This window comes from Aythya ferina, assembly GCF_964211825.1.
Source record: "Aythya ferina genome assembly, chromosome: 3".
Taxonomy (NCBI): domain Eukaryota; kingdom Metazoa; phylum Chordata; class Aves; order Anseriformes; family Anatidae; genus Aythya; species Aythya ferina.
This window is the reverse complement of record NC_140298.1, coordinates 80,779,586-80,793,766: the sequence shown is the minus strand read 5'-3', so window position 1 is coordinate 80,793,766 and position 14,181 is coordinate 80,779,586. Positions and strand designations below refer to the sequence as shown.

The window sequence follows — 14,181 nt, the reverse complement described above, 5'->3', positions numbered from 1 at the left end:
ACGGAACTGTTGTGAGTGCAATGGGAAGTTTAAGACTTACCTCTGTGCCATGTGGGCTCACAGATCCTGTTAGACACACAACAGAGCAGAAGCTAGGCCAATGCTTCATAGATCTGGTGTTACATACATTATCCTTTCCAGATCACTCTGTGAAGGCTTGAAATAAGAAGCTCCTAGCTCCTGCTGAATTGAGGACTGTGTGGGAGCTAGGACATACTCATTTTCACAGATTCTTCAGGATGTGCCTCTGACAAAGACAGCATCTCTGCCTAATGCTGAATTTGGGAGAACTGTGATCATGTAGCTATTGCCTATGTTAGAAGGAAAATATTGTTTCTGTGAGGACCAGTGACTAGAAGCTCTCTCTTTATCCTGGGTGCAGCTGGGAAAAACTCCCTCTCCTTGCAAGTACCAGTCTACTTGAAGTACTATAGTTAAGTGTCTGAGACCTGGTATAAAAAGAATCTCGTCCATCTTTGTCTGGTTGTGTAATTTTCTCCTTATTCCAATAATGAAGATTAAATTTTTTAAAGATGTAGGTTTGTTGACTGCAGCATGACTGAAGGTCCAATTTTTTTTTTTTTTCACAAGACTGAATTAAGGAAAAATTCCTAACAATTAAATAACTGCTTGATCTCACTAGGTCATGATTGATTGCTGTTCCTCTTTAATTTCATATAGCAGAAGCAAACTGAATGCTTTTCTTTTCTTTTCTTTTTTTTTTTTTTTCTTTCTTGACAAAAAAATTATGACAGAAGCATCTAAGGAACGGTTCTGCTTTGTGTTGCAACTGAGCTCAAAATATCGAAGCCAAAGTTTTCTGTAAGTCCCCATTGTAGTTACAACTAGTGCCCTGAAAGCATTCAGAAGGTGAGTACTGACTTGCCATATGTTTAACAATAAAGCCTTGAAGTTCTCACTATGATTTTTTTTTTTTTTCCCCTGAACACTGCACAGTAGCAAGCACAGTCATTGTTCTGACAACACTGCAATCTATGGTTCTTCATTTTATGTACTACACTCTACAACTGAAGTGAAGTGGAATGTCACAGGGTATAACAAAAAACACACCAGAGAAGTACTAATATAAGAAAATGCACAATTGCTACAGGTTTCATCCAGCCCCCTTTATAGCTCCTTTCCACTTTATCTGGCTAAGGTCAAAGCTCTCTGGAAAGGGTAAAGAAAAAGCACTGAGTGCTTTGGCTTGTTTACATAATTCTGGTATGCATATGCAAAACATGGCTCAGTGATCTCAGCCTCCCTGAACATACTAGGTATGTAGATGAACTGAGGTATCATACATACACCCTGTTCATCATACAACTCACCTGCGTTCTAGATTGGAACTGTTGGGCTTAAGTAAGAAAACTAATGTCTTCAGTCCTGTGGTGAGTATAGGGCAGTCAGCAATTGCTTGTTGATAACTTTCATCGGAATGAACACTGAGGTATATTTATTACAGTAAATATGACAGTGATGCATAAGCTGGCACCAATTGCTTAGAAGACAGTTCATTTGTACTTACAGATAAAAATCAAAATCTGTAAGTGTTAGAGAAGATTTGGGAGAACTTCTGTCATATTTGAAATTAAGCAAGGATGTTGCCAGTATTATTAAAATCAGCTTGCAACCATTACTAATTTTTCTATTGACTACTGACTGTTTCAATACAGAAGAGAAACCAGGTCTAAGAAGTGGATTACTTTAGACCAAAAATTACAAGGAAGACTTCATCAGCAGAATATTATGAGTACATGATGATCTGGTTACTTTAGCTGGAGAAATAATCCAGTTATTAACCATACTAATGCAAAAATTTAGGATTTTTATGATGTATAGCAGACCACTCAAACCCTTGCATAACCTCTTAAAATAAAGTCTCCCTTTTGGATATCACTTTCTATCCTATAATTGCACATAAGAGAAAACAACACTGTTTTGTTCTACAAATATAATGGACAGTAAATTCTGCCTGTGCCATTCACCTATAATTATCTTTCCATTGTTATTTAGCAGTAAACAATTCTTCCCCTTTGTACAGTGGCTTTTAAAAGATATATTATCTTTCCATTCTACCTGTAGTTTTCTAAAATATAACTGTTATAAAACAGTATTGAAAAATTGTATGCACTGAGCAACTGAAAAATGACAAGTTAAGAAAAAACAGCAAGAACTTAGTAATTCAGATTTTCAGCTATATCAAAAATAGAAGATTTTAATGAACATTCTGGCTCCTTTGAGTCTTTTTATGTCTTTTCACTGCAAATTTTTGCACTAAAACCTTTAGAATACTTATGATAAGGGATATATGGAAATTTAAATGTTATATTTAAACAATAATAGATTACAACATTGTGCATAAATTCTCCCTCTAATTGGATTTAAATATGCATTCCTTAGCTTTTATATAATTTTGTGTAGTATGACCTTTGATAGAATTTGCCAAAAATTCATTATTCAAACGCTTGTTCTACGCTAAATATTCAAAAATCAGTTTCCACTTTCCTAAATATTAAACATAACATTATACAGCTTAACCACACTATGTTTTGTATTACTTACAACTACATTTATTCAAAAATTGATGATTGTATTTGTATGTATTTTCATTAAGCTAGACCATTTTGCTACCTAACTTGGGGCTCTTTGCACTTGTGACAGCTACAAAGCAATCGCACCAGTATTTGAAATGAAACTCTGCAAATGAGCACAAGTAGATACATGCTTACAGTTCATTTGAAATATGGAATGCAAACAGGATTCTACATATGGCATTAATTTTCTGCACATTAAATTACTTAATCACTATTATTATTACCATTTAGGTTTCATTACAACTGAAGCTAGTCAGAAAATAATTTACTGAGTATTTTGGAAGTGGTTGATACATAAAAGTAAAAATATGTTTTATACAAGATCTAATCTTCAGTTGCATTAAATTCAGATTGGAACAAAGAAATGTTATGCAAGTAATGTAGGAAAATTTCAGTGTTTCCTCAAAAGATGTAATGAAACCCTGGAAGAGGTTGCCCAGAGAAGCTGTGGGTGCCCCATCCCTAGAAGTGTTCAAGGCCAGGTTGGATGGGGCTTTTGGGCAACATGATCTGGTGGGAGGTGTCCCTGCCCATGGCAGGAGGGTTGGCACTTGATGGTCTTTAAGGTCTCATCCAACCCAAACCATTCTGCGATTCTGTTTCTAATGGCTCTCTATAGCACAATGACTTGTTTTTTGCTGTGAAAAACAATCCAAAGGATTGTTTGTTGGTTATTGCCAACAATCCAAAGGATTGTTTTTCAGATGAAAATCAGTTATCTAGTTGAAGTAAAAAGGCTGCTACAGGTAGTGCAGATACATTTTAACACCACCACATGATTATGTTGCAGTTAAATCTGAAATTATAACAGGACACAGCTTTTAAAGCACAAAGGTGGAAAATTGGATTTGCCCGCACACAGCTTTTCCCATTCATAGTGAGATTTTTAACCATATTATCCACACAATGAAACAGTCTGATTAACAAACTGGAAAACCACTATAAATGAAAACTTGCACTTAAGCTGTTTTGTACAATGAAGAACTCCACAACCCTGGATATCCAAAAGTCTGTTTTAAGAATGCTGATAAGGTCAATAACCAACAAAACACAAACTGAGGAGTGCCTAAGGCTGAAAACGTTTGCTAGTCCTGGTATTACTCTAACAGATATTCAGGATGCTGAAAAAGTTAAGTAATTTTCATTTAGATACCACTGCAGAAAACAGTTTCCTTCTCTTAAAGTGTTGTAGCTGTGACAGCTATGGACTTAACTCATGATTACACTTCTTGACAAATAAGCCATGAAATAGAATTGAAAGTGTAGTTATTTCAGGAAAGTAGCTACTTACTCTATTTGCATTCATTTTGCTGTAGTTTGAAATAAAGATATATGATAGTTCAGTATTAAGTCCTAAACTGCATCACACTGAAGGACCCTGGAAGTTTTTTTCCTTAAGTACTCTAAGCTTTTCATCAACGAACTGATGCTTTCTATATTACTAATAATATGGAAAAGTGTAAACGTAGATATTCCCAGTAATTTCTCTATTCATTTTCAAAGAAGAGTTGTACCTCTGAATCGGGACTAATGTGAGCACTAAATTTGGTAGACCCATTTAGAAGCCTAGTTCTGCTCAGACCCAATCACTATGGGAGAGCTGATCACAACCATTAAGTTAAGTGAAAACATGTTCTGTGCTCTGTAGCCCCAGACTCAAAGTCTTCCTGTCTTCTTGCTCAAGAGTTAAATGTGTGGCTTTTTTGAGTATCCACTTTTTTGAGTATCCACTCAAAAAAGCCACACATTTAACTCTTGAGTGACGTGATACCTTCAGCTATTTTTTAGCACTTCTTGTTTTTTGTTGTTGTTGTTGTTTTTCTTTCTGTTTTTCCAATTTGTAAATTGTTTGCAATTTGCTTGAGCTGAGCTGTACTAGTTTACTAGTTGATTTTAATATTAAGAGAAATGTGGACCTCTCAAATCTCTGGGTATTTAGGTAAAGACTGACTGCTTTCTGTTGAAAAAAAAAAAAAAAAGAAAAAAGATATCATTTTATGATATGGTATATGCCTTGAAAGGTATATACCACATCAAGGTATATGCCTTGATGTTACAGGCACCTCTCACAGGCCAAAACCCCAATAAAATGGAAAAAAAAAATCAATTGAAATTCTATAGCAGATAAAAATCAGATAAAACATTAAAACTAGTTAATTGTTCCCTCTCAATATGTTCAAAGATGCACAGAATAAAAGTATAGTATAGCTTAGTGGATCTGGATCTGTGTTATATTTTAAAGTACACAATGATGGCCTTGAGGAAAAAAAAAAAAAAAAAGAGAGAAAAGAAAAAAGAAAAAAAAAAAGAAGCAATCACAAATTACTTCCTACTCAGGTTGAGGAGATGAAGGAGAGCAGTGGAAAGGAAAACACCTTATATTTCAGTTAGGATTTACTAAGTGTTCTGGAAAGGTTTTGCTACCTGATATATTTAATAAGACATAAGTATACAATATCACAGGAAATGAGATTGTGTGCTCAAAACACACACTATAATATCCAATGGAAAAAAAAATCCAAACAATAATAAAAGACAAGACACTCACCACACAGCAAAACCACAGGTAGGACAAAGATACTAGTACTGTAAAATGCAATCTGATATTTTAGGATGAATTGGCTGTTAGTTTTTGCTTTTTGAAGAAAATATGTTCTTTGTTCCTGGACAAACCGTACTGTAATTCATTACATATTGTAAATTAATATAAATACAAATGGTTGTTGAACTAACATGACCAAGCAAACCTTGGCAAAAACTTTTCAGTTTCTCTGTATGGCTCATGACTAATCGCATTGCAACTGCTGGTTAAAACACTTAGGACAACACTAAAAGGAAATCACTAATATAAAATATTTAATCTGTCACAACAGCAGTGCCAACATTTAGGAAGACTACAAACTTCAACACTCCTTCCCTCTTCCCTCCCCCCCAAAAAAATAAAATAAAATAAAATAATCCTTCATAATCCTTCAAAGTTTTGTTGTCAGTTTTCAGTAAGCATGTAAAAAAAAGTACTGAGAGTTTTCCAAACATCTCAAGGCTTGTGAAAAAAATAGATCAGAATGCCAAAGTAGTCAGAAACTCAACTAGTATTTTCAAAGGAAGCCACACCACAACTGACCACTGTAAAAGCAGAAATATGACAAACAAACAGAAATTCTCCAATATTACATTAGTATACGTACAAATGCATTTCATGCCATCACGCGCATGCCGGTGTTCACAGCCATCACACTTCCACCCTGTGAATCCAGGCTTGCAAGTGCACTGTCCAGTGACAGGGTCACAGGGAACAGGCAGGGAACCATACTGATCACACTCACATTCTTGGCAGGAGCCTCCTAGAGTTTGTGGGTTTCCCGTGTAGCCAGGAGAACATCTAGACATCACAAATAAAAAACACATTTGGCCAACTGAGAAGCAAGGTGTACTATAATGAATGCAATGAATGGCAAGACTGTAAAAAAAAAGTATAGGTATATCCATTTATGAACCACTGAAAAAAAAATACTTTGGTGGTTTACAACTTGTTATGCATTTAAAGATGGAGAAAATGCTGCAAACTGTCCAACAAAATGATAATGGGCATAATCTCATAACCAGGACATGGAACAGTCCAGACAGAAAGAGTACAAAAAAGTGACTTCAGTTAAATTTCTGTTACACTGACACAAAAGTTCCTACATTACCTATGTTTGCTTAAAAGACCTTTTTTTTTTTTTTCCTTTTTTTTTTTTTTTCTCTCACCACTAGCCACTTGTATTTTGCATTAGAAGTGAAGTCTTAGTAGTCACTTGCTGATTGAGATCATCTTAATCCCAGTCTCGCTATGGATGGGACACCAGTTATATTTTGGGTTATTAATTTGCAGTTTTGTTATTAATATGTTTACATGTAAATGTTTTTCACAGTCAGTGCCCATGCGGACATCGTAATCACTTGAACATAGGGTAAGAATGACATCAAGTCACACTATAAATATGGTATCTAATTTTTGGTAAATGTAATGTTTTTTGTTTCAAATTCTGAGACCGAGGGATAAACAAGACAAAACCAAAAAGAAAGTACAACTTAGACAAGATTAGTGGTATAAATAATACTCACTATTAATTTACAGCATGTGTGTGTAGGAATGGCCTATTGCGGCTGACTTTGAACCACATATAGAAAGTAAATAACTTATCCAAAGGAATGTATTTAAATATTAGTAAACATACACTTATAGCATTGAGGAACATTGCTCTCCTTCATGTGTTTCCCCCCTTTCTCTTCCTTCCTTTTTCATTTATCCTACCTTTCACAGTACTGGCCTTCATATCCATGTGGGCATTGAGTACACCGGTAATCACTAGGTCCTTCCACAACACAAGAAGGGCTGAAACTAAAACAAAAGCAAATAATAATAATAATAATAATAATAATAGAAAATAGCTTTTTGTGCTCTATTGCATCATCACTCTAGTCAACTGGGCAGAAGGGTACATGGTAAGCTCTATACTTTAAAGCAAATGGCAGCAGTTTCATATCTGCTCATAAACACCCATGGGAGACTTTTTTTTTTTTTAATCAAGAATTCTGCAATCATCTTGCTGTGATACTGGCAGAATTTAGACAAATTCTAGAAGGGCAGAGCCAACAAGAGTAGGATCCAATGAGACGAGCAAGTCAACAATGCCCATCTTGTAGTGACTGAATGGTGCTCTCAGTGATCAAGAAAAGGAAGTAATGGAAATGATGTGAGAGACATGGTTAAGAAACTGAACTAGCAGACATCCAGTCCTTCCAGTCAGTTTTAATATTACTTTGAATAAAAGGAAGAGAAAAGACTGCCTACAGACTAACTAACCTTAAAGCTATATTCATGATCAGGAAGCGGTTATATTTTAATCAAAGATGACAGTGGATTATTTCTACTAAGTCATGATGTATGTGAATAACTGGTGAGTTCAGTGTGTACCTATGGGAACAGTGGGAAGTAGCATGCTTTATTAGCACATAAAGTGCCTGCACAAGCTGTTACAACAACAAAAAAAGTGCTAGGAGATGAAAATAAACACAACTGAATATGCATATGTAAAAATCATTCAGATATTTGTGGAATAAGAGCTAGAAAAGCACAGAGGTAGCTAGTGGTGAGCCCAAAGCTCCTTCCTGGCACAGTACAGTCAGCATCCTACTCTATCTTGCTTATAATGCATTAAATCGATAGTGATTGAATGAGTAATAAAATTATACCTTTGCAAAAAAAATGTAAACAAATTGATCTACTACTCACAAATTCATTATCTAACAAATTTTCAGCTCCATTACAATAGATTCCCACTCCCAGAAACAATTCATTCCTTCTGATTTTTTTTTTTCAGCTCATCATGTATGAAGCTGACGGCTGACTGTACAGAAATATAAAACATTATATAAAACCTAAAACCTTAATGGAGTTCTGTGAAAGGTCATAAATTAAAATAATTGCACCACACATTCATAAATAGTATCATGTCAGTCATGACATAAGAAACTAATGAGATGACTCATTAGCTATCTACGTTTCATGCAGGTTATGATTATTCAACTACCATACAATACTTGCGTGTAGTTTGATTTTTTTTCCTGAGTAGGATCTCAAAGAGTTTTCACTAAGCTGCACGGCGCACAGAAATCCAACATGTGACACTGTACTGGGTCTGGGTAAAATCACCACAGACACCTTCATTTTCCACCTAATAATACAGCTTTATGGAATGGGCCTATCCCACCTAGTTAGGCATGTAGTCTAAGCCAACTGTTCAGGAATCTTCTATCAGATGTGGAAATATGGAGATGTACAGACAGGTATACACATGCTAAACACCTCTTCCTCTTCCCCCTCCGCAATGGTGGTTTCCTGCTGTTATAGGCGAGTTGCATAGTTTTCTTAAGTTTTCTGTCCCACTTCACTGATTCTACAGGCACATAAATTGTTGATGGCTACTGCTACAGAGGTAGTAAGCCCATCCCTCATGTCTAGAGACATCTGAATCAAGCCCTAAAAAAATTAGCAGTTCTGTTTCTGGACACGTTCAGATCTGTATCTTTTCCTGACAAGTGTGAAGAAACTGGATGACTATCCCATGATTAACTGTATCTACTAAGCTCAGAATGTTATTAATCTATCTCCTACAAGGGCTTTTAAGCAAAAAAGCCTCTTTACAAGAGGCTTTATAAAAGGCCCTGTAAACATACTCTTGTGCAGACGGTGGAGCAGATGCTTTGCTCGCTCTCCTCTCTTCCTGAGGCAGCTCAGTGGTTTGGGTGCTCACCCAGGACACACACACTGGTTGGAGTCCACACATTTCTCAACTGTAGAACATTTCAGAAACACCAATTTCTTGTGTTTTAAGTTAGCTTTTAAACAAAATAATGAAATGATTTCTGGAGCACAAATTTGAGAATAAATCTAAATTCTTGTAGCTGAGTCCCACAATCACTGAGGTGGATAGTCCTCCTCATTTTCCAATCTGCCACCTGCATTTCTGGGCAAACAAAGGTTCTTAAATCCCAGAGAAAAAAAAAAAAAGGATTAAGAGGTATTTTCAGCACTTCCTGCTGCTAGTTAGCAACAAAGTGTTTTCCTGTGTATTGGCTAATCTGCAAAGCTGAGAAGCATGGTTGATCATATTCTTAGCAATTTGAATGTCCTTTGTTGATATCAGCAAATAGAATGAATAACTAAGCCATAACAGAAAACATGCTTGTGAAAGAAAAAAAAAAAATTAAAAAAAAATCAGAAAAATCTGTCGTCATAGTATCACAGCATCATAACACGGTTTGGGTTGGAAGGGACCTTAAAAGACCATCTAGTTTCAACCCCTCTGCCATGGGCAGAGACACCTTCCTCTAGACCAGGTTGCCCAAAGCTCCATCCAGACTGGCCTTGAACACTTACAGGGATGGGGCATCCACAGCTTCTCTTGGCAGCCTGTGCCAGGGCCTCACTACCCTCAGAGTAAAGAATTTCTTCCTTATGTCCAATCTAAATCTGCCCATTTTAGACCACTTTCTAATTTTCTGAGATAAAGGATACTTCTTTAATCTCTTTTTATAATTGTTTTGGCTGTTCTCAGCTTGGTATTTATGAGGTTTGGAAGTTCTCTTAAAAACACTTGCTTTGGATAGAAGATCGCAAAGTGTTTAGCTCCTGTTGTTTGTAAAAGGAATGCTGTCCTTCAAAAACCACTTCAAAATGATACGATAAAGAAGAGAGAAGAGAAAACATCTTAGATATACTGGCTGAAATACTCCCTATAACATCCTAAAGGTCAGACAAAACACAGACAAAATGATTTTAAGGAACACTTCCAACCTTTCAAGAGAACAATCCTGAAACACAACCCTTTTTAGAGCAGTACTATGGTATGATTCCAAATACCATTTAGAACTTCCCAGCAAAACAACTCAAATCTCAAGTGCTAAAGTATCATCTGTTGGGAACACATGCAGAGACATCATAGAAAGGCTCATTAGCATAAAGCAACCAACAAAATTTATGCTGCAATAACTATATTGCTTTTAAATTATTCTATCTTTCACAAATTGCCTAAAACTCATGTAACATTAAATAAGGAATCAATAAATTCCACAGCGGAGCAAGAAAGGCACTGTAATACATTTATACCAACATAATATATGAGCATAAGACTTTTTACAGCTCCCTTGTGGCCATATTGTATTTGAGTTCTTCTCTAGCTTCATTTGTGAGAATACCTTTATAACACATATTCATTATCTGTTGAGTATTGCATTTTCTACCACTTATTAATTTATTCATCACAAATTAGCAAGGGAGCAATTTTTGACTTTTAAAGGAAGATCAATTAGCAGAAGTAGATACAAAACTTTTTAATATGGCTCTGCGTGATACAGTCCTCCTGTAGCCATCTGAAAGAGGACACAGTAAGCCCAAACTGAAATGGTTGTTTGCTGGAAAGGTAAACTCTTTGTTGTGAGTTTTCTTGCTTACTTGTTGCTGGAAATGGACAGGGGACAAGCACAAGGCTGACAGTCCTCTGGAGAGCCTCGGACAATGCCGTAAAATCCCAGTGCACATCTCTCACAGTGGGGACCAGCTGTATTGTGCTGACAATCCTGCAGAGGAAGGAGCCAGAATGAAAGCTGTATTTGATAATTACAAGAAAGCAGACAACATTTTGTTCCCAACCTCAGGGATTCAAATGAATTGAGATTCATATTTTTTTTTCTGCCTGATACGATTCACAGTGGGACTGCTTGCTTTAAGCATCTATCAAAGGCATGCTGTGTTACATATGGGCTTTACACAGTGAAAGAATGAAGGCCTGTAGCTAGCAAGATGAATCCTAAGGAATTTTTTAACCCATTCATCCCTCCTACCCTTCTCTTTTCCAGCCACTGAAGCAGCTGAAATAATCGATAAAAAATCAGTCTTACTGTATTAGGTCATGTGTATTACTGCCCTTAAGAGCTGCATTATGTTTATTACAAGATGTGTGCACCTTTAGTTTGCAGGTTTTAATTTCTCTTTTTATACAAATAGGAATTCAGAGGCAAAAAAGTACTGTATAATCTTAACCCCAGAAAACCAGAATGGAAAACTTTAATAGTAGACAGTTTGCTTCTTTTGGTCCATTAACTTTGAGAGCAATTTATGTAAAATTGGATTTAAATAACATCCTTTATTTTAATTTGGTCCAGCTACACAGCTTATGAATTTTACATTAAGTTTAACCTAGTGCACAAATTCAGAAATGTAATACCTGACAAATTGATGTTTCAGGGTCACACATAGTACTGTGTCCATGACATTGACACACAACACAGGCACCTAAGGACTGACCAGGTGTCCTTCCTGCATGTGAGGTTGGAAGCCTATAAAATCCTGGAGAGCATGACTGCAATAAAAAAGATGCAGAAGAAAACAGATCATTACAGAGTGGACTGGGTATAGAAAGCATTGCAAGCTCATCTTTCCAATCACCAGTTTTTACAAGTTGTGAAAAGAACCTGACAGGCTTCCAGCTGAGTTACAAACAATATACAGCACTTTACAGATAACAAGAACCAGCCCTAATTGGAAACATTGCTGAAAAATCCCTGGAGCACTCCATTGGTACCAGGCTTTTCATATTACAGCTTGAGACCTTTCATTCAAATGCTGAACACCTCACTGTTCTCACTGTGCACCAAACATCCTTCCTTTCATTTCTTAAGAATAAGGTTTGTTTTCAACATAAATTTTTTTGCATGGACTGTGGAGAGGAAGCATGATGATTCTGTTTTCTTCACTCTTGGTGAGCTTTTCAGGTTTGACAAGCTAATATCTGCCTACATACTGCCTGATGGATAACAAGCAAAAGCCGAATGACAATAATCAAAAAAATGGCTGCATGGCTGCATTATTTATAGCTATATAACGTAAAGTCTATAAAAGTAGAGAATTCAAAATATTAAAGGTTTTCCATGTCTAGAGACTATTAGCTCCAAAAATATTTATCTATCACTGAGTGCCCCCTACCCAAGTTTGGCAGTAAAATTCTAAGAGCAACCCCAAAATTACCAACAAAGTTGACACATGCAAAATCCAGCACTTGATCTTTCTTTCAGGCTTATTATGCAAACGTATCAAAGTGTCTACTTATTTCCCAGAAAGCACACAGCTACAGCAGCATAAAAATAGAAACAGGACCATTTTGATAGTTCAGATCATTAGGGATAAGTGCATACAGGCAAGTCACCTATCCCATATAAAAACCCCACCACCTAGTGGTGCTAGGAGCCTGTGAAGGCTGTCTGATGTGGTCATTTCCTACTGTTGACCCAATTTTGTGCCTTTTGGACAGTGTGAGTAGCACACCTTTTCACAAAGCAGTAAAAGGGATGCAAAATAAACAAAAAAGAATCTGGAGTAAGAAACTTTTTATTATCAAAAGCTGGATTCTTCAGTCAAGCACTGCCTGACATGCTAGATTCTATTCATACTATACCTCTCTGACAGTTTTATAATCATTGCCAAAACATCCAGGAGTAAATTATGGAAAGAGCATAAACACAATTATTTTCTTTAGAATCATATGGAAAGTAATCTAACTTACTTCTGCTTTTTCCCTTTATTTTGACTTAGACTATATTAAGATCCCTGAAGTATAAAAACTGTCTATCTGCTTTTTCATGGTTTGTGAAGAATTCTAATTTAGATAAATAATCTCATATATGAAAGTAATTTTGTTTCTTACTATAATTTCCTAATTTTTCTCCCCTTTCCATTCCCAAAGGAGCTGTTGTCCAAACATAAAATGGTACATAGAATAGATTGAGAAGTTCTGAGTGACTTTAGGATCAGGGTATAAATATATGGTACATCCTCAAAAAAATCTAAATTATTATTTTTTTTTCTGATACACAATTGACATTCTTGTCACCTATTTTGATCTAAGCATTTCTGGGATGAAACAGGACATACACAAAAGATGTAGTAGTAGACTGTTTATTCATTAATAAAGTGGTTAATAAGTGTTTCAGAAGTAGCCATTACGGAAACTCTTACCACTGTTTTTTCAGCCTGTTTCCAGATTAAAAGAAAAAGGATATAAATGTCCTCATAATGAAATTACAGACATTACAGGACAAGCCATAAATAGATATTCTATCTATTTATGTTAGCATTTGCTTAAAGATGTCTGGGTATCAAGTATTTTTTTCTCCTGTTGAAATCAGATAAACCTTCACAGAACACACCACAACCTTCACTAAGCACACTAAAAATAAACTAAGCTATGAGCATGTGAAGATTACACAATTAAGCACAAAGTATGAAGGTTGCAACTGAGACATTTATTCTAGCCCCTGGTGTGAATTAAAATAAAGTTCTAATTACATTATCATATATTTTCCTTGGAAAATATAGTTTGTTGCAGTAATTTTAACCAAACAACTGTACTTCTGAACAATTGCTGAAGCTTATTTTCTCATATATGCGTATTTACATACATTCAGGTACATGCTCTTATCCAAAAAGCATGCAAAGAAGACGCCTTCATTCATTTCCTTTCATACATTTCCTATGAACTCACTGTTTCTGTTGCCTAATTTGCTGCATAAAACAGTTCTGCACAACATCTGAAATGTAACAATGCATCTTTCCCTTGATTTCCTCACTCCAAATTTTCTGCTGTTGCTGGCTTTGGGGAACCCTTTACAAGATCCTGTTCAGTCAGGATGGCTGAGGGATTTTGACTGAGAATACTCAAGGTGTTGCTCACTGCTACCTCCACCTAGCAATTGCAACAAAAACATTTGGAATTTCTGGTACTGCTTAAATAACATAAACATGCTGTTTTGCACACACAGAAACTGCAAGGCCAATCATCAGGAGCACACACAGAAACTGCAAGGCCCATCATCTGGAGCACACACAGTCATAAACATTAATTAACTTCTATTCTGCAGTCACAGACTACACATCTTAAACTCTTTCTATGGTACCTATTGTAAGACACAATTTACAAAGCACACAAGCCAGATGATTTTCTATAAAACTTGGGAATTTTTGAAACATGTAAAACAGCATGAA

General features: G+C 35.9%; 1 protein-coding gene across 11 annotated transcripts in view; it reads right to left on the bottom strand.

Moving 5' to 3' along the window:
* Nucleotides 1-14,181, bottom strand: part of LAMA2 (laminin subunit alpha 2) — a 376,777-nt gene that overhangs the window by 98,535 nt on the left and 264,061 nt on the right. For 8 of the 11 annotated variants that reach the window (XM_084516212.1, XM_084516218.1, XM_084516219.1 and 5 more), the window contains 4 exons: nt 11,369-11,503; nt 10,597-10,721; nt 6,895-6,981; nt 5,786-5,979 (listed from right to left, as the gene is read on the bottom strand). In XM_084516212.1, the coding sequence (XP_084372338.1) occupies nt 5,786-5,979; nt 6,895-6,981; nt 10,597-10,721; nt 11,369-11,503 (541 nt within the window). The remainder of the gene's footprint in view (nt 1-5,785; nt 5,980-6,894; nt 6,982-10,596; nt 10,722-11,368; nt 11,504-14,181) is intronic. The other 3 variants (XM_084516216.1, XM_084516217.1, XM_084516211.1) reach the window with 1 other exon arrangement.